At 40.9% G+C, this 19,629-nt stretch overlaps 2 protein-coding genes across 2 annotated transcripts in view; one reads left to right on the top strand and one right to left on the bottom strand.

Moving 5' to 3' along the window:
- Nucleotides 1-258: 258 nt before the first annotated feature.
- gipc2 (GIPC PDZ domain containing family, member 2) lies at nt 259-19,569 on the top strand. Its single transcript, XM_080439396.1, has 6 exons — nt 259-809; nt 14,767-14,952; nt 15,975-16,155; nt 16,656-16,768; nt 17,086-17,167; nt 17,659-19,569. The coding sequence occupies exons 1-6, from the start codon at nt 495-497 to the stop codon at nt 17,808-17,810; spliced, it is 1,029 nt and encodes a 342-aa protein (XP_080295522.1). The 5' UTR covers nt 259-494; the 3' UTR covers nt 17,811-19,569.
- The window catches only part of LOC308093158 (high-affinity choline transporter 1-like), a 113,746-nt gene continuing 99,916 nt past the window's right edge, over nt 5,800-19,629 (bottom strand). The window contains exon 11 of the transcript XR_013933860.1: nt 5,800-5,841. The gene's annotated coding sequence lies outside the window, so the exon portion shown is untranslated. The remainder of the gene's footprint in view (nt 5,842-19,629) is intronic.

Here is a 19,629-nt window from a genome sequence, read left to right as displayed (position 1 = left end):
GAAAGAAAGAAAGAACGGTTGAGTCACTCACTGTCTGACAAATCTAGGTAATAAAGACGCACTCTCACTGGGTCATACAATGTTGTGCGTGTGTACTGTTTCCCTACGACCAGCAGGGGGTGTCAGAGTTCAAGCTACCCGGTAGAGGAGACCACGCCACCTACCTGTTGAATATTTACAACATTAATTTGTAAGAGAGAGAGAGAGAGAGAGAGAGAGAGAGAGAGAGAGAGAGAGAGAGAGAGAGAGAGAGAGAGAGAGAGAGAGAGAGAGAGAGGAGGGTTGAGTCACTCACTCTGTCGAAGAACAAAGTCAAATCTAGGTAATAAACACCAGTCAACCACAGAGGTAAAGCGGAAGGAAGACAGGTAACAACACAGCAGCCACTTCAATGTTGTTTTAATCCGGGACTGGACTAACCCCCCCACCACCAGCCCCCACCACACCACCACGGACTGTACCACCACCAGCACCAGCACCAAACCACCACCACCATGCCTCTGGGACCGTGGAAGAAGAAAAAGGCGAGCAACAAGGAGAGCAGCTCCCATCTGGTGGACAACGAGGTGCTCAGCGGCGGACACTCAGGTGCGTCGGGCTCGGGCTCCGCGAAGTCGGCCGGCGGCGTCAATGGCGCTGCCGCCTCCTCCGGCGGAGGTCTCCCACCTCCACCTGCGGCCCTGCGGCCCAAGCTGGTGTTCCACACCCAGCTGGCCCACGGCAGCCCCACGGGGCGGATAGAGGGCTTCACCAACGTCAAGGAACTCTACTCTAAGATAGCAGACGCGTTCAGTATCAGTCCGCCAGAGGTGAGTTAGTTATGATGATAGATAGGAGGAGGGGAGGAGGGGAGGGGGGAAAGAAGTGTGGTTTTGACAGCTGGGGTTTTGGTTTACTTTACTTGAGTAAAAGTAAAAAAGTATTGGCATCAACATGTACTTGAAGTACCAAAAGTAAAAGTACTCATTGCGCAGACTTGTCCCATTTCACAAGTTCAAAATGTGTAAACATCTTTTGAAAATAGCAGATCTACGGCTATGTTCAAATGGCCGAAAAATGTATGTAGGGCTGAAGTGGTTAATGTATGTTTTGTGATAATAATCTAAATCTACGAAGTAACCTGTAACTAAAGCTGTCAAATAATTGTATTGGAGTAAAAGTATTTGATCGATTTTTACATTTTTCAAAAATTGATACAATACATCTATGATAGTCTTGATCCAAGGCTAGTGTTTATTATCAATATGAATTATGAACTAACTGGAGGATACCAGCAGGTGTTTGCATAAAGGCGTGCCCTGTGTGCACAGAGAGCACATGAAAGATCATAATAAATAGTAGGCCTACTACAACCCAACACACTGTACACACAATGACACATTCCTTAGTTTTTGAATACTTAACCACTTAAAGAAAATAAATTCTGTTCATGTCTTAGAACCTTTAAGCCCTACACACTTAGTCCACGAGTATGACAAATAGAGAAAGCTTGTTGATCTGCTATTTTTCTAAATGGAAAAACATGAACAACAACAACATTTTCACCTAAAGGCTATGACATTCTCAAAATAGGGAGGCCAGGTTGAAATTGGTTTGAATCATAATTTAATCAAAAAGCTCTCATTAGCAAATCATATATTTGGAGGAATTGTTTGTGAAATTTCATGATCATCAGATAGATCCAGAATTCTATTCTAAGTTGCAGAGTGGTCTGACGTGTGGACCACCTATTCATCAGTATCTGTAATCTGAAGATACTAGATCTAGATTATAGAATACATCTGTCCTGGCTAATGCCTAGTTCCTACTAGCTGTGGTGGAAAGTAACTAAGTACATTTACTCAAGTACTGTAATGAAGTACAATTTTGAGGTACTTTTACTTTACTGGAATGTTTCCAAGTTTCAATACTTCTACTTCTACTCCACTACATCTCAGGGACAAATATTATACTTTTACTCCACTACAATTATTTGAAAACTTTAGTTACTTTGTAGATTTTGATTTCATTATTATTACATAATATACACTGCTCAAAATAATTAAGGGAACACTTTGATCCCTTCATTCTTTTGAGCAGTTTTTGTTAGCAGTATGTACACAGTTCATGAAAACTCAAAATAATTAAGGGATCAAAGTGTCCCCTACTTTTCTTTGAGCAGTATACATTAACCACTTCAGTCCTATTTAAACTTCTACAAGCTTTAAAAAAAATACATTTTAAACATTATGATAACTTGTGAAACAGGACATTCTGCATAATGAGACTTTTACCTTTGGTATATTTTGATGCCAATACTTTTGTACTTTTACTCAAGTAAATTTTGATTACCGGACTTTTACTTGTAACAGAGTGTTTCTACATTGCAGTACTGATACTTTTACTTAAGTAAAAAACATTTGAGCACTTATTCTACCACTGCCACCTGTTCTATAATCTGAAGATACTAGATTATTTAATAGATCTGTCTTGGCTAATGCCTAGTTACTAGACGCATCAAATGCTGCATGCATCATGCATGTGTGTTCATGGGCATAACGAACTTCAAGAAGTGCAATTAAGTTCACTGGCCCGGAGCCCTCCTCCTCTCTTGTCCTGACTTGCGTGTTATTACTTTTCAAAACAATCAGTGAATGGCAGTGGTGGAAGAAGTACTCAAGAATATTTTACTTAAGTAAAAGTAGCAATACCACAATATAAAAAATACTCTGTTACACAAGTAAAAGGCCTTTGTTCAAAATGTTACTTGAGTAAAAGTATAATAATATTGGCATCAAAATATACTTAAAGTATCAAAAGTAAAAGTACTGAAATGTTGAAAATAGCAGATCTACAAGCTCACAACGTGTCGCGATGCGACACGTTGTAGATCGGCTATTTTCAAATAAATATAGTAGAGCTAAAGTGGTTAATGAATGTTTTATATAATATAATACTTTATACATGCATACTAATTTATATATGCAAAGTAACTAGTAACTTAAGTTTTCAAATAATTGTAGTGGAGTAAAAGTACAACATTTTTGCCTCTGAGATGTAGTGGAGTAAAAGGATTGAAAATTGGGAAATTGTACTTAAAAACTGTACTTAAGTACATGTACTTAGTTAATTTCCACCATTGTTGAATGGTATGCTGCTTTTTAGCCTTTTGTCAAGCCCCTGAGCATGGTTTACCAGATAGGCCAGCCCGGCCAGACAGCCTGCTATCACCCAGAAGCACCGGAGCCATGGGTTAACTCACTCCTCCACCTTCCCCCACACACACAACCAAACAATGGATTCCAGTTCCTCTCTGGTGATGAGAATCAGGGCCATTTTTTATTTGCCCAAGTGCAGTAAACGTGTAGGAATTTGGCATTGGTGCATGTGTGTATATTGGCTACTGGGATTGTCCGTTAGCTATTGACAGACATGGGTCACAAGAGCAATATCGATAATTATTTTTCCTTCCCTTTACCGATTCCCATAACTTGCGTAATGACAGATAACGGTGTGTAATAAAAAATTATAATAATCTAGGACAGCGTTTCTCAAAGTGGGGTCCAGGGACCTTTGAGGGGTTTCCAAATGGACCCTTATAGGTCTGTAACTCTGAGAGTGTACAAATGGAGCCAAATGGACCCATTACGGGTCCATTTGGTTCCATTTATACACTCTCAGAGTTATGGGGGTCCTTGAAATTAAAAGGTTTTAGAACCACTGATCTAAGAATACATATTCAAATTAAAGTTTTAATTAGTTTTAATTAATAATTGTTAATGTGCAGCTACAAGTTAGTAAAAATTATAATGCAAATAGTACAGTAAAAGTATTAGTGGTGCAAGATCAACTGATGCATTCAAAACATTACTGTAAATGAAATATCATCATTGTGATAAATGATGTGGTATGGGAATAGCCTGGAAACCAGACGAATCATTGCAACAACAAAAAAAAGCCCTCTGCAGATTTGGTCTGGCACGGCTCAGTTGTCATTGGATTTCCCTCCCTCCGAAGCAGTGAGGGACCAATCAGGGCCCAGTATGCAAATATGGTTGCGGGTTCCTCACCAGATTTCGCCATGTCATTTGAATTCGCCCCTTGGAAATGCAGGTTCCACACAGAGATTCAGTGTGGGAATGGCATCATAGACTGTCATAGCCTACTCACCGATACTGATACCAGCATTTTAGGCAGTATCCACAGCTTTTCCGAGACTGGTATCGGTATCGGAACAACTCTACCCACTATAGCTGCTGAAGGGCTGGTTCTGTGAAGCAGTCTTTTGAACTGGATAAAATGATGTCAACAATCCTGATCAGACTCAAACTGTTGCTGCACAGAGGGTTTCTGAACAAAACATCACCAGCCGTATTTATCTGTGGAACTAGCTGTTCCATCACGTCTAGCAAATGATCATTATCACTCTCTCTGTCTAGGCTTGTCGTTGTGCTTTCAACAGTGCGTTGTGGATTAGCACGTTTTGTAATTGAAGCGATACAGGAAATCTTTGTTGTTATTCTTCTTCACCAGACTATTGAGAAACGTTCTACCTTTGTTCTGAGCTGGTATGTTAAGTGATAGCTCCTTCCACAGTGACATACCGCTGGGCTTCTGGCGGCAAGCTGATTTGCCTACAGTACCTCCATCTATGTAGACATGTTTGTGTTAGAGCTAGGCCGATAGATAGGCAGATATAGCTGCCATTATTTGACCTTTTTGATGACATGATGATGAATTGAGTACATAGGACCACAATGGAAACAAGCCCCCCAGGGTAGGGTGACCAGACGTTCCGGTTTGGCCGGGATTGTCCCGTTTTCTAGCTGCGTGTCCCGAGTCCCGACAAATATCTCTAAAACACGAATACGTCCCGGTTTTAAACATTCACTACTCAGTTTTAGCCAGAATTGCAATAATAATAGTTGTTTTCAATGGTTGCATTGATTGATTGAAATTGATTGACATTTTTATTAGGCAAAAGAATGTAAAACAACACAGTTACATTTATAATACTTTTGTCTAAAAGGTCCGACCAAAAAAGTCCTTGCGGACTTGTTTCCGTTGGGGTCGTTGAATTAATTTCATAGACATTAAATAGTAGCAACCAAACAGTTCAAAAATCAACATAAAAATACAGAGAAAAAATACCACTATGTACAAAAAAAAAAGCATGGAAAATAAAAAATATATACAAAAAAAGGGGAGGGGGGTCGTCTGTCTACCGGGAAACTGGTACTACCTCCTCTTATGGCCTCCAGAAAGATGAGTTTTTAGGGCTGTTTTAAATGAGCCCAGCGAACTGCATTTTTTGAGGGATGGGGTTAGACTATTCCATACCTTGGTGGCCGTGCTGTAGAAGGAGAATTTGCCCATGTTTGTTTTATGGGTGGGTGGTACCATAGGCGTTTATTGTGTTCTTTTCACGTAAACATGCTCACCTAACCAATCAGAAAACATGAGCAAATGCATTGCGTGTCTGAATTCAATGCAGAAGCTGACGTTTGTCAATCAGCCGTTTCCTGTAAACAACACCTATGGTGCGTATACATGTGTGCGTGCATGTACAGTACGTGCATGAATGGGTGCGCGCGTGCGCGCCGACCGTGGACATTGATTTAAGGGTCCTAGTTTGAGGGACTGAATATATGGTCACCCTACCCCAGGGCCTTTTGTGTTATCCATAGCTTGTTACACATACATAGCACTGTTTTCAAAGTGTCAATCAATCAAGGGCCTTTTGTGTTTTCCATAAACATTTTTCAAAAATAGCAGATCTACAAGCTCACAACGCGTCACATTCGTGACATGTTGTGAGCTTTGTAGATCTGCTATTTACTGAGCACGACACCCGGCACGCAACTAAGTATAAATCAGGCTTGAGCGGGAGACGAAACAGAAAGACAGAATGGGACAGACAGAGACAGACAGACAGAGACACAGTGTGATGCGAGGGAGGGTGTTGCTAAATTCAACATCATCCTCCAGAGGAAGTCCCTCACGTCCGGAGCAGTGAGCACGGCCTCAAATCTGCCCTGATAACACCTCCTCCTCCAGCCAGGGGCCAGCTCAGACCTCCTCCCCCCAGGGAGCCTCCTCCCTCCACAAAACACCCCCACACACACAGCATGCTCTGGAACCCACGTCAACCAGCGTTGCCATGTCCGCTTATTATAAGCGACTTTAGTTAGTGGGCTTGTTTTTCTGTAAAAGTTGCTTGTAAAATATTGGTAGTTGCGCGGGTTGCGTTTTTTTTGGGCTTGTTTCCTAACGTTGTTTAATACAGTGGGTCTCAAACATTTTCATGCCAAGGAGGACCCGCAAATTATCATGATGTGTTTCAGTGTTCATTTTGTTGACTAAGACTAAAAGACTAAGATTTTGATACTTAGTCGACTAAGACTAAACAATTTCAGATGACCAAAATATGACTAAAACTAAATGGTGTGTTATTCAAAAGACTAAGACTAATAAATCAGAATTAGCTGTCAAAATTAACACTGATGTGTATTTAAAACATTTCGAAAATATTACAGATTTGTCAATTGTTTTCTAGATATCTTTCAGAAAATAGCAGATCTACAAGCTCCCACCGTGTCTCGAGCTTGTAGATCGGCTGTTTTCAAATAGTTGTGTGCGTAGTCGCTTCTTTAGAGCTTGTTTTCATCGACCTGGTTTCTTATTTCTCTCGCAACATCTGGCAACACTGACGTCAACCTGGGTCACTCATCCAGAAAGCAGCACAAAGCCAGGAGAGACAGAGTATTAGTAGAATATTTCTGAGCTGCTGGATGATTGAAAGTTAAGGAGGACTTCTGACTTTTCCAGTTCACACCATTGTGTTTATGAAATGACAGAATGTGCTTAAGAGTTGTTTTCATAAGCCCAAAGCATCCTCTTTCCCAGCACACAACTAATTGTGTCGCATTACTCTACTGCACAAATCGACCTGGGTCACATGCAGATAGAATCAGCACACAGCAGCAGCACTGAGATATCAATAGTTCAGTGTTCCATTGTGATGGGGCAAATACTTGCCATTTTATCGGAATAATCTTCTCAAATTCCTGACAGCCATACTTCCTGTATTGACTGTTGGATTTGTCAGTAGCATTTGGTGGTAGATGTTGGCCTTTTGGCTGATGCATCAACATTGCACTTACTGCACCCACCTGGCTGGAACTGGCCTTCCACTTCAAATGAAACTGGAAGATAATCTGTAACATGATCTCCAAAGTCACCCCAGAAGCGCTGGAGCTACGAAAAGCCATAACTAGGGTTGTAAAGGGAAGGAATAGCTTTGTGACTCTGAGTTTACCTGCGTACTACTTTCTTATTACCCATTATGTAATGACTGGTAGTGATGCTGTTGTCTTCAGTGGAGGAAAAAGTACTCACATTTCTTACTTAAGTAAAAGTATCAATACTGCAGTGTAGAAGTACTCTGTTACAGTAAAGTAAAAGTCTGGAATGCAGAATTTACTTGAGTGAAAGTACAAACGTATTGGCATCAAAATGTACTTAAAGTACAAAGTACTCATTAAGCAGAATGTCCCATTTCAAGTTTTCAAATGTATAAAAAACTTTTGAAAATAGCAGATCTTCAAGCTCACAATAAGTCGCATCGCGACGCATTGTGAGCTTGTAGATCGGCTATTTTCAAATGGCCGAAATGTATATAGGGCTGAAGTGGTTATTGTATGTTTTGTAATAATAATAATTTTTAAAAAAAAGTAACTAGTAACTAAAGTTTTCAAATAATTGTAGTGGAGTAAAAGTGCAATATTTGCCTCTGAGATGTTGTGGAGTAGAAGTAAAAGTACTGAAAATTAGAAACACTCCAGGTGGAGCCAGCGATCGAACTGGGAACTATGATTCCCACGCTGCCGCTTTACCTCCCGTTATCTCCCGTTAAAATTAGATTACATTACAGACAGTGCATGTGACTTCACTGTAATTATCTGTTGCTGGGCCTTAATTTAGAACTTTTTTTTCATATTGAAGTCGTACGTCATTGTGTGAACAGTACGAAGCCATAGGGTATGTCCTCAGTCACGCTACACAGGTCAAAGTCTGCTTATTGTCCCTGCAGTTGTAGTTTTGAGGTGTGGCAGCCAGTATGACTTTGCAACGTGTCCACCTGTTCTCCCTGCTCCCTAATCACTGGCCACAAGTAATTTGTTTAGATTTTGAATAGCCAAGCTGTCATCCCCTCCCTGTGACCAGGCATAGAAGAAGTACAAAAATGTTTTACGTAAGTAAAAGTATCAATACCACAATGTAAAAATACTCTGTTAAAAGTAAAAGTTTGGTATTAAAAATGTACAAAAGTAGTACAAAAGTGTACTTTAAGTACTAAAAGTACTCATTGTGCACAATGTGCAGCATGTCCCATTTCAGGTTTTCTAAATGTCTAAATTTTGAAAGACTTATACATTGTAGATCGGCTATTTTCAAATAGCCTATTATATGAGGCTGAAGTGGTTATGTTTTGTAATAATAATCTAAATCTACAAAGTAACCAACATTTTCAAATACTTGTAATGGAGTAAAAAAGTACAATATTTGCCTCTGAGATGTAGTGGAGTAGAAGTAAAAGTATTGAAAATTGGAAATACCCCAGTAAAGTAAAGATACCTCAAAATTGTACTTAAGTACAGTACTTGAGTACATGTACTTAGTTACTGTACACCCCTGCCTGTGACAGAACTGCATGTGGGAGTTTTTGCTTCAACAAATTCCACAGGCTGGTTTACTTCAGTGGTGCAAAGAATGGGTTAGTTAGCTCTCGTTCAGCTTTAAGCGCACACCCAAACATTTCTTAATTAAGCAGGAGGATTAGCCAAGGTATTACCGTCTCATTTGATGGAGACTTGTCTACTGTTAGCATTAGCCCTGGCTTCTACCAGGTCTTAAAGGGAACAACATGCTATGCTGTGCTGTGCACATTGTGGTTACCAGGCATGGGACCATATGAACATATCCATCCATGTTGTGATTATACCGCCAACAATAAATAACTGAGATTCACAATATTATTTCATCAAAATATGCCTAAAACCTCAAATGGCAATACTACCTGCCAACACTCAGCAGCAGGTATTCACAAAGAGAGAAAATAAATGTTATTCATAACAAAATGCCAAAAATATATATGATTATAAGATCCCCCCCCTGTATAGAAAATAGCAACATTGGGTGTGTCTGTTTTTTAGATAAAATAAAGTCCAACTGCCATTGTGGATTAATCAAATTGTACTACTCTTAAAAACACAGTGGCAGATTTCTGTCATCAAACACTACTGCTATACTCGAGACCCCAGAGAGCATGAGACATGCCAAACCTTGGCCCTTTTCAAGATAGAAGTGCAAAAAAAAAGAAATTCAGCATGTTCACTTTTTCTGGCTTTAGTTGTGCTCATAGAGGTGTGAGAATGTGCTCACTCACTGGCACAAAATCTCTCAGAAGGAACACTGCTACGTTATTGAGTCACAATGTTTACATTTATATTGGCCACTAAACGATTATCTTCAATGTATTTTTATCACTATAAAAGTATGAAATCTTATATCCACCCACCCTTAGTGGTTACTACAAACTGTACAGGGATATGGAAGTTATCATACTTGTAAGTTAACATTGTACAAATGCAGTGTAGATATAGTATGTAGCTCTCAGTTGATACAATAGTGGGAGAAAAGTAACACATTACCGTTTTTTTTTGCTAAGATACAAAAGTGGCAAGAGTGCTACTATGGTGTTTCACCGGCAATAGTTCAAGGCATAAGTGAAAAGAAGTAAAGCCAGCCACGTTTAAAGTGTTACTATTTGTGTTTCTTCCAGGCCCCCTAGCCTACGGTATGTCTGCACAGAACCAGGGATTACTGGAAAATATAGGCTATTGCAGATATTAAGTATAGATTACAACCTTCAAAGGAATAGTTGAGATTACTTGATTGTTATTGAAAAACAAACTGAGGCTACTACGTGGAGAGAGCTGAAAGGTTCTTCTGATTTAAGCTCTCTCCCGAGAAATAATAATAATTAGCCTTTATCTGTAATATATATATTTTTTTTATTATAGTAAAGAAAAGGGGACATATGTTATCCAATGCAAAACAATGTTCAACTCAACAACCAAATTCATTTTTTTTGGTGTGAGTTGCTGTATTATTATGTAGCTATAAAGTCATTTAGAAGTTGTTATGCAATAATTATGTGAAAGAAAAAAAGTCGCTGCTGCCAATAATCGCCTTATTACACATGGCAAACAAGCAGAATAGATAAATAAATATTAGATGAGTGCACATTGGCTTTTATACTATGCCAGTGTTCTGAAACCGAGTGCTATCTCTGTGTACAGTACTATTCCCAGTTACAGCTTTTTACAGCGTCGTATTAATGGCTCTGCTCCGCAGCTGAGACAGACCTCAGGTGTGGCTGAAGCCATGATTGGAATAAAATGGGACTGATAGCCGGCTAAGTGGTTGTTTACCAGCAGATCAGACGGAAGGGTTGCTACGCCACTGGCAGCCTTTTCGGTTCACACTGTGAGGTCACCGGCAGGGAAGAGTTCTCATTGGCCGCGCGCTCCAGAGAGGGACTGACTGTGATGTCGCAAGCAGGAATGGGAGCTTGACAAAACGGCTACTGTTGAAAGAGAAAGAAGAGTAGGGTTCTACTCTTGATAGTTGTCATCACCTGCGTGGAATGGGTGTGTTTGTGCCTCTGGAGTTGTGATGAATGAGAGGCGAATTTGACCACATTCATTACGCACAACCCCTCTCTCTGTCCTACTACACTTCAGTTTATCTAGCCTAGCGAGGCCAGGTGTCAGTGAAATGCCAAACCTCCCCCGACTGAAATATAAGTTGTAACCCAGATTCTCGTGCTGTTGTTAAGAATTTTATTTGTACGCCTGCACATCTTACATCCGCAGTCTGGTAAATGATTACAACGAAAGTGCTGATCAGTGTCATTCCTCGTCAAGAAATGAGCCGTGGTGGTTGAGAGAGTCGTTTAGAAAGTTATCCAATACGTGCCTTTTAATAAATAATTAAATTCACGGCTACTTCCCCCTTCTTGACGTGGTGTCTGGCAAATTGGAGACATGTCTGGCATGGTTGAGGTCAGCAATTCCTTTTTGGTGATAATAACAACATGCACAAAGCAGAATACTGCAGGTTTTGGACATGCAAATATAGCATTTACATTGTTATACATAAATCCATGACGCCGTAGCAGTACGCTACAGTCAACCACTTAAGCCCTATTTTATGCTTTCAAACATTTTCAAAAACAGCCGATCTACAAGTCACAACCCATCGCAAACGTGTTGTGAGTTTGTTGAACATTTAGAAAATGTTCACCTATAATGACATGCCCAAAGTAGGTTGAAAGCCAGGTTGAAAGTGGTCGATCCTTTGACTTCTCTTTTGTTCCCGTCATCGTCAGAAGACCTGTTGAAAAGGCTGTCAAATGAACAGTGAGTGGGTTACCTAAAGGAAACTGGTTTCCCAAGCTTTGTGTGATAAACACTATCTCATTACGGGGCGGGTTTCAAGGCAGTCAATTAATGTCTTCATCTCTCTAGCATAAACTTCCCCACAAGTTCAAGGAGGACAAGCTTTTCTTAGTGTAGTGTAGGTAATCAGATTACATGTTGGTGCGGGGGGGGGGGGGGGGGGGGTATGCACTAAGAACTTGCTCAATTCCGAGTGTATTTTCTATTTATAGTTACACATACTTTTGACAAAAAATACAAGAGGAGTTATACATTGAAATGACTGTAAAGGCCAGTAAATTGTGTGTACTGTCAAATGCCCCTCTCGTCATCCCTGCCCTTTTAAGCACCCATCCACCTTACAGTAAAGTGACCTTATCAAGGCTGTCTCTGTTTCAGCCACATCAATGGAGAGGTGTGAGAGATGCCGTGGCGAAAATAGCCGATCTACAATCTCACAAAGCGTCGCATCGCAAACGGGTTGTGAGCTTGTAGATCTTCTATTTTTCAACACGTGACGCTGGCGAGCAAAGAAGTATAAATCAGGCTTAACTGCATCAGTGCATCCTAGGCTGTGTGGTCGTGGTGGTGGGGTGTAAATGTATGCAAAAGCTTCTGGCGGTAATGGGGTGAGGGGCTACGCTAGGCCTGTCCACACTGCCACTCGCCCCACGTGCTCAATGCTCATGGGTAATGCCCCTCGGAGGGGGGGCTGGGGGGGGGCGTTCAAGGGGACTCTGGCGTGGCGAGAACAGTGGGCCTAGCAGCGGAGAGTGACCATTCAATTACAGTCCCCTCTTATCCTCCCACTCCCCACTGCACTGCTCCCTTTTCCCTTTCTCTGCTTCCCACCTCCCCCCCCGTTTCTGTAATCCCGTTCTTTTATAGTCTGGTAACCAAAGGCAACGCCGCTTGTGTCTGTGTCAGCTGATGTGTGTGTGTGTGTGTGTGTGTCTGTGTGTGTGTGTGTGTGTGTGTGTGTGTGCGAGTGTGTGTGTGTGTGCTCGCTTGCCTGTTAGTACACAAAAGGGGGCCAAATACGGCTGGGTTTTGGCTGCCTTACTATACAGTATGCTGCTCTCTCTGCGACACTCTGTGCTCGGTTGGCGACGCAAAAGATCATCCTCTTGATGAACCAGTGTGAATGAATTCTCTTTTTTATTTATTTCTACACATATATCGGACATTGGTTGATCAATCACGGATAGGTGTTTATTCACAAAGCCCTAGGAGGGAGGGGGTTGGAAGCGAAAACACATACAATATATGCAACACACACAAGAGTAGGCTCAAAAGAGTACAATTTCTGCACACTTGCACAGATTGACTGGTGGGTCGGGAAAGACAATGGACTGACTAATGCATAGAAGGCTCCCAAACACTTGCAAATACAAATAGGTCGGGATTTGTCGGGATGAATGCATATTTTTATTTGCATGTGAAGAAGATAGTGTGTGGGACTCTTTCTTCTACAAGAATAAAAATTACAAGAACTACAATTATGAATCAAACAGAAAATCAAATCAGAAAATAAATCAAATAAAAATGTCAGCAAGGAAATAAAAAAAAAGTCTTGACGATTTCTATTTGTATGCACATTGGGAGATCTCATCTCCTCTTGTAAATAAAACATCTTTATTTTTTTCAAAATCTGATAAACAATAGATAAATGTATTGATTTTCTTCCTCAAGAGATGCTAGATCTCATCTAGTGGCTGGACAAAGACAGCTGCTATACACTATACACTAGATTAGCGTAATCTAATGTAATAATTGTATGGTCTTAAATGAATCGCATAGATTAATAAACCATTTATTTGATTAATTGTAAACAGTGGTCAGTTGCACAATGTTTTATTTGATTGTATCATGATTAGTAGACAAAGACTTGTGTTGATTAACCACTTTCAATCCTAATCCCTAATTTGGGCATGACATTATAGGCAAAGAATTTCAAAGAAAAGCAGATCCCCAAGCTTGTAGATCTGCTATATTTGAATTAGAGCTTAAGTGATTAAAGGAGATAACCCAGTGTTGACCGCCGCCCGTCACCAGGCTCCTCCTGCTGGCTTTCACTGGCAATAAAGGCTTTGAAATCAGGCAACAAGTATATCGTTGCTGTCGGGCAGAAACCTCTTATCTCCATATTCTAACCTTTTTTGTGTTTTTTTTTTGTAAATTAATTAACGCCCTACTTGATCATGCTACAGCGTCACACAAAAGTATCAAAAGTAACAGATCCACAAGCTGAAAATGCGGCGCGAAGCAACGCATTGTTTTGTAGATCTGCTGCTTTTGCTATTTTTCTATAAGTAGCAGTTTTGGACATATGAGGTTTCCACCCGACAGACAGAGATGATATCATGTTCCCGGTGATAACGTTTACCACCGTCTATCACCATGTCAGCCATGCCAACATGTAGCAACCGCAAAATTGTGCCGCCCCGTTTCAATATTATCTGAGTTCCTATTGGAGTCTGTGTCAGCCAGCGTCTGCTATATTATTGTTATTGTTCAATCGTCTTTATTGATTTTCCTTAATTTTAACAACAGCAATCCATACTTGACACCACACCACACAGTACATACAAAAATGAAATAAAACAAGACAAAATAAAATAGATCCTGGTATACAGAGTATCACTTGCCAAAGTGTTCCCAGCTGGAAAGTTTAGATTAAAATAATCAAAAAATGGCTGCCAAACCTTATAAAATCTCTGGACAGAGCCCCTGCTGGTGGAATATTTGAGCTTTTCAAGTTTTAAATGTGCCGCCATCACATCTCTGACCCAGCGTCTATTAAGGAGACATAGCTGATTAAACAATAAGGTGCAGAGCCAAGCCAACGTCTACTATAGAACATGGACAAAAACCACATGCACTTTAACACACATGCATGGACTGTTCTACACAACATGCACATGTACAGTAACTATAGTGACAGTTAACAGTTGGGAAAGAAGAGGCCCTCCTTTCCCTGATTATCGTGATTATTTCTATTTGGATGCTGATGGAGAGATCTCATCTCTTGTAAATAAATCACCTTTATTTCTTTAATCTAGCTTACTTTTCAAGCTTTGATTGACGGTTCTAGACAGATAAAGGTATTGATTTTTTTCCTCATCTAATGGCTAGACAAAGGCAGCACCTCTTATACACTACACTAGATTGGTGTAATCTTTCTCAGCAATCCCCAAATATTTAGTTTGTGCGTGTGTGTGTGTTTGTGTACGTACAGTATGCATAAATGCATGTTCCTTCCTGTGTGTGTGTTTGTGTGCAGATCCTGTTCGCCACTCTCAACACCCACAAGATCGACATGGAGAAGCTGCTGGGGGGCCAGATCGGTCTGGAGGACTTCATCTTCGCCCACGTCAAAGGGATCAAGAAGGAGGTGGAGGTGTTCAAGGCGGAGGACGCGCTGGGCCTGACCATCACTGACAACGGAGCAGGCTACGCCTTCATCAAGGTAAACTGTGCTTTTGATGAGTTCACGATGAACCACTTGAACCCTAGCGCAGTGCTTCTCAAACTTTTTCATGCCAGGGACCCCCAAATTGATATATATATTTGGCCGCGGACCCCCATCTGAAAATATGTTGTGCCAGGGACCCCCAGAAGCAAAGATTTGTGTTAAAATGCATGCTTAATTTTTTTTTTTTAAATCTAAAATGTTCACTAATGTTCAAGATTTTACAAAAATAGCAGATCTACAAGCTCACAGTGCGGCACCGAGTGCCGCGCTGTGAGCTTGTATATCTGCTATTTTTGAATAGCCAAAGTATAAAAGGTTAAAGTGGTCAAAATGATTGTGATGCTATATTAACACATTTTGCTGGGGACCCCCTGGAACATCCCCAAGGACCCCTGGGGGTCCCCGGACCCCACTTTGAGAACCAATGCCCTAGCGTCCCTATTCTGGGAGCGAACATTCAACGAGAATATCAAATCTACAAGCTCACGACAATGTAGAGGGGGGGGAAAAGGATGGGGCCTAGAATAGACAGCAGCTCAGTGGCCTTGTGGTTAGAGTGTCCGCCCTGAGACTGAGAGGTTGAGGGTTGGAAGTGATGGCACAAAAGGTCTGGCACTGTTGTTATGAAGCAATGTGTAATTCACATGTGTTGAATAACTTTGTTTTGATAATTACATAACATTCTGCATTCATAACAAATTCTCTAAGCACTTCTACTTTTCAGAAACAATACTACACTGCTGCCTTCATGTAGGCTATACAACATACTATGATCACTATAGATTACACTCCAAGGTGTTGGGGGACACCGTGTCGGGGGACTGGGGTTTTCACGTAGGAAGGGCCTAAACGCCCGAATGGGTGCTTTTTTACTAGTACATATCAATTTGGGGGTCCTTGACATGAAAAGGAACCACTGAATTATATAAGACAATGTTCCACCGTTACTATTCACTCCCCCTGATTAATTAATTAACCCCAGCGCCCACCACTTCCATTTCCCCCTCTCTCTCCAGCGCATCAAAGAGGGCAGTGTGGTGGACTCGGTGAAGGTCATCTGCGTGGGCGACCACATCGAGTGCATCAACGGCAGGAACATCGTAGGGACACGCCACTACGAGGTGGCCCGCATGCTGAAGGAGCTGCCCAGGGACAAGTCCTTCACTCTCAAACTGGTGGAGCCCATGAAGGCGTTCGGTGAGTCATCATGGGGTGTACAATTATGCAATAAACAAAATCTAAGAATTAAGCAACAGAAGATTATCATGAATAACATGACTCATTATGACTCATCATGTTAGTTTTGATCACGTGATCTGGAGTTCTCTGCTGCGTTTTTTTTTGTTTAATACAATATCTGATTTCATATTGTTAATTCAAATTGAAATATCAAGTTTTGAGGAAGATTTTATTATACACTGTGCTTTGCATGTATACAGAGTAGATGTTATGGCAAATAACATACCGGTCTTGGCCAGTGATTGCTTGATCCACAATCTTGAGAGAATAAGAATAAGCATGAGAGGTTGTTATTGTTAGCCAAAGTGTATGGTGCACTGTTTTTTTTCTTTTTAGCTTTTTGGGGAAAGGAAAGTATCTTGTGGACAGTGAAAATGACCAACATGTACATTTGTTGCACATACTGTACGTACCCTGTGACAGCAGTTATTCATATTTAGTCCTTTTTGAATGATCAGAAATGCTGGAGCCCAGGTCAAAGGGATCTAAACCTGCCAGTGAGAACAAGATTGGCACCGGGAGAGGGACCCTGAGACTGCGATCCAAGGGTCCTGCTACTGTGGAGGACGTGGTAAGTGGCTTCATTTGGTCCAGCAAAGCCCTGGCAGCCATTTCGAAATGCTTTTCATAGCTGCATTATGACTTTGATAGATCCATGTTAAAAATATACATCCAGCGATAGAGATTTGCACACACACAAATAAAGGACCAAAATGTACTATGGGGTACATGATCTAGTCTCTAGATTCTACTGTTGATTCCTGTCCACATTGTGTACTTAGTTGAGCATGGATGGGGATACTCATGAAATCTGGTAGGAATGATGATCAGTAGGCTGCCCTGAAGACATGATTGACATAACATATTGGTCTGTGTTTTGTTTTCTAGCCTACAGAATTTGAGGAGAAAGCGGTGAGGAAAGTGGATGATCTCTTGGAGAGCTACATGGGAATCAGAGACACTGAACTTGGTGGGTAGATTTTTGTAGCCCTTTTTTTTTCTTCTACAGTTGGTTGATGAAGAACAACACACCACAGGGGCCTTGGGGAGTAATTACATCAGAGACATTTACATCAGGGGATATTACCCTATGCAATATTGTGATTTAAAGCTGCAATCAGTAAGATTTATGTCCTTACCTGATGGGGAGAGGTAATTGCAACTCTTAAGACCCGGGATTCGAACCGGCGTCTCCTTGGAGACCAAACATCTACCGCTCAAACAAGAGCTAATCCGCCCATGGCTAAGGGAGATATTGGGCTCATGAGGCATTCAGGCAGTGTTAATATTTTGTGAACAAAGTTCATAAGATAGCATTTCCGATCATTCAGTAGTAAGTACTGATGTCATTTTGTCAACATAGAATCAAAGACAAAGTTGGGTTTACATTTTCTTCCAAATATCTCTTTTTGAAATTAATTAATTTTGTTATTCTTACTATCTACCACTTCCATGTTCCAGCTGCAACTATGGTGGAAGTCGGCAAAGACAAGAACAACCCAGATGAATTTGCAATGGCCCTGGACGAAGCACTTGGGGATTTTGCCTTTCCAGATGAGTTTGTGTTCGACGTTTGGGGGGCCATAGGAGATGCCAAGCAGGGACGATTTTAAGTTTGAAGCACCCTTATACCGCATAATTCCCAGCACATGCTTTTTAGCCAACTGGACAAATTTCAACCAGCACAAAAAGGACTGTGAAGCGTGTTCATGGGGGTAGTGCTGCACTTGGATCTGACGGCTTAATGCATTGACTGTGGTGAAGGGGGATCTAGGCTGTGTGAGGCAAGCCTGTGATATTTGTGAAATTTGGATTGCAGTTCCATCTCTGGAACTGCATTCTCTGGTTAAGAATCTAGGCTCAGAATTCTAGAATTCCCCCATGATGACCTTGTGTTTACCCTATGGAAGACAGCATTGCTACAATGGTATATTCACAGAACACGTATGCTGTCATCTTGCCCAAAGCACATTACTTTACACTGGTTACAAATGGTACGTATGCAAAAATCATTCACGCAGTTTTAATCATGCTTCTTTATCTTTGTCTGGTAAATTTGAATATACACGTACGTCATATGTATCACACGTTTTTATATTATGTGCAAATGCTACTGAGATTTTTGAGCAGGAGCATTATGTAATTAGTGTATAATTATAGTGAACATAGCAATATTTCTCTCGAGTCAGCCTTAAAGCCTAATTCATACTTAGTTGCACGTTGTCACACGTTGAAAATAGCCAATGTACAAGCTTCTAGATTGGCTATTTTTGGTGTCCAACGCAATGCGCAGCCAAGTATAAATCATGCAGTACAGTTTTGTCTTGTTATTGGTTATGGACTAGTTTTGTAGAATTAATGAATATATCTGTAAATGGCTGCTCTCATTCTGAGGGGGAAAACTTGATGTTTTATTGATGCCAGTTTATCCTGTTTTGAATTGAATGTGATTTTTTTTTATGAATTCCCTCTTCGTGTCTGTTTCTCCAGTCTTGCCTTGAATCCAGCTGGCAGTAGCAGCTGGAAGCGTACTGTATAGACGAGGCTGTCGAGTAGTCCAGTGGTTCTCAAACCTTTTAATGTCAAGGACCTCCATGGGTCCATGTGGTTCCATTTGCACTCTCGGAGTTAGACCTGTAAGGGTAAAACATTTTGGACCCCACTTTGAGAACCACTGCTGCAGTAGTCTGTTGTGATAACCTGGCATTTTGTTTTTAATGTTTTTGGCAGAGGTGCTGACAGAAATTCAACCAACATTCCATCCTTTTAGGCTCCGTTCAGACAGGCAGCCCACATCCGATCCGATTTTGTCTGAACAGCAAAATCACATTTGAGCCACATTCCAAGTCGACACTGAAGTCTGATTTATACTTAATTGTACAACGGTGTCACTCGCCTCAAATAGCTGATCTTACAAGCTCGCGCGTCGCGATAAGACTTGTTTGCTTGTAGATCGGCTGTTTTCACAGATTTCTGAGTAAATAAATCACAAATTGCAGTGTGGACGGTTGGATATCGGATATGTCTGCAGTCTGAACAGAGCCTTTGTGGCACTTTTGAACAGAATTTATAGATGCTTATTTTGTCTTAATTTATTTTTTCCACTAGATTTGATATGCTGGAAAGATTTTTACAGTCTTGACCTTAACTTTAGCTCCAATTCCACCATCCTCACTCCTGTCCAGGTGTTCTGTATGGATACTTGTTGTCCCAATGCCTTGTGCACACCATCCACCACCATTAGAACGGAATTTTAATAGTGACAATAAGTAATGTTTCAGGTCATTGCTCAACTCAAGGCACAATTGTATATTGTTTTGACAATCCAGGGAGGGATCAACTGATGTTGGAGAATAAAAATTTAAATAACAATTGTCGGTGTGTTATTCATGACACTGGTTTACGGTGAAAAGGAGAAGACGGATACAGAGA

This window comes from Gymnoscopelus braueri, assembly GCF_963280865.1.
Source record: "Gymnoscopelus braueri genome assembly, chromosome: 10".
NCBI classification, from domain to species: Eukaryota; Metazoa; Chordata; class Actinopteri; order Myctophiformes; family Myctophidae; genus Gymnoscopelus; species Gymnoscopelus braueri.
Note: the sequence above shows the minus strand (reverse complement) of the source record. Positions and strands in the feature narration are given on the sequence as shown.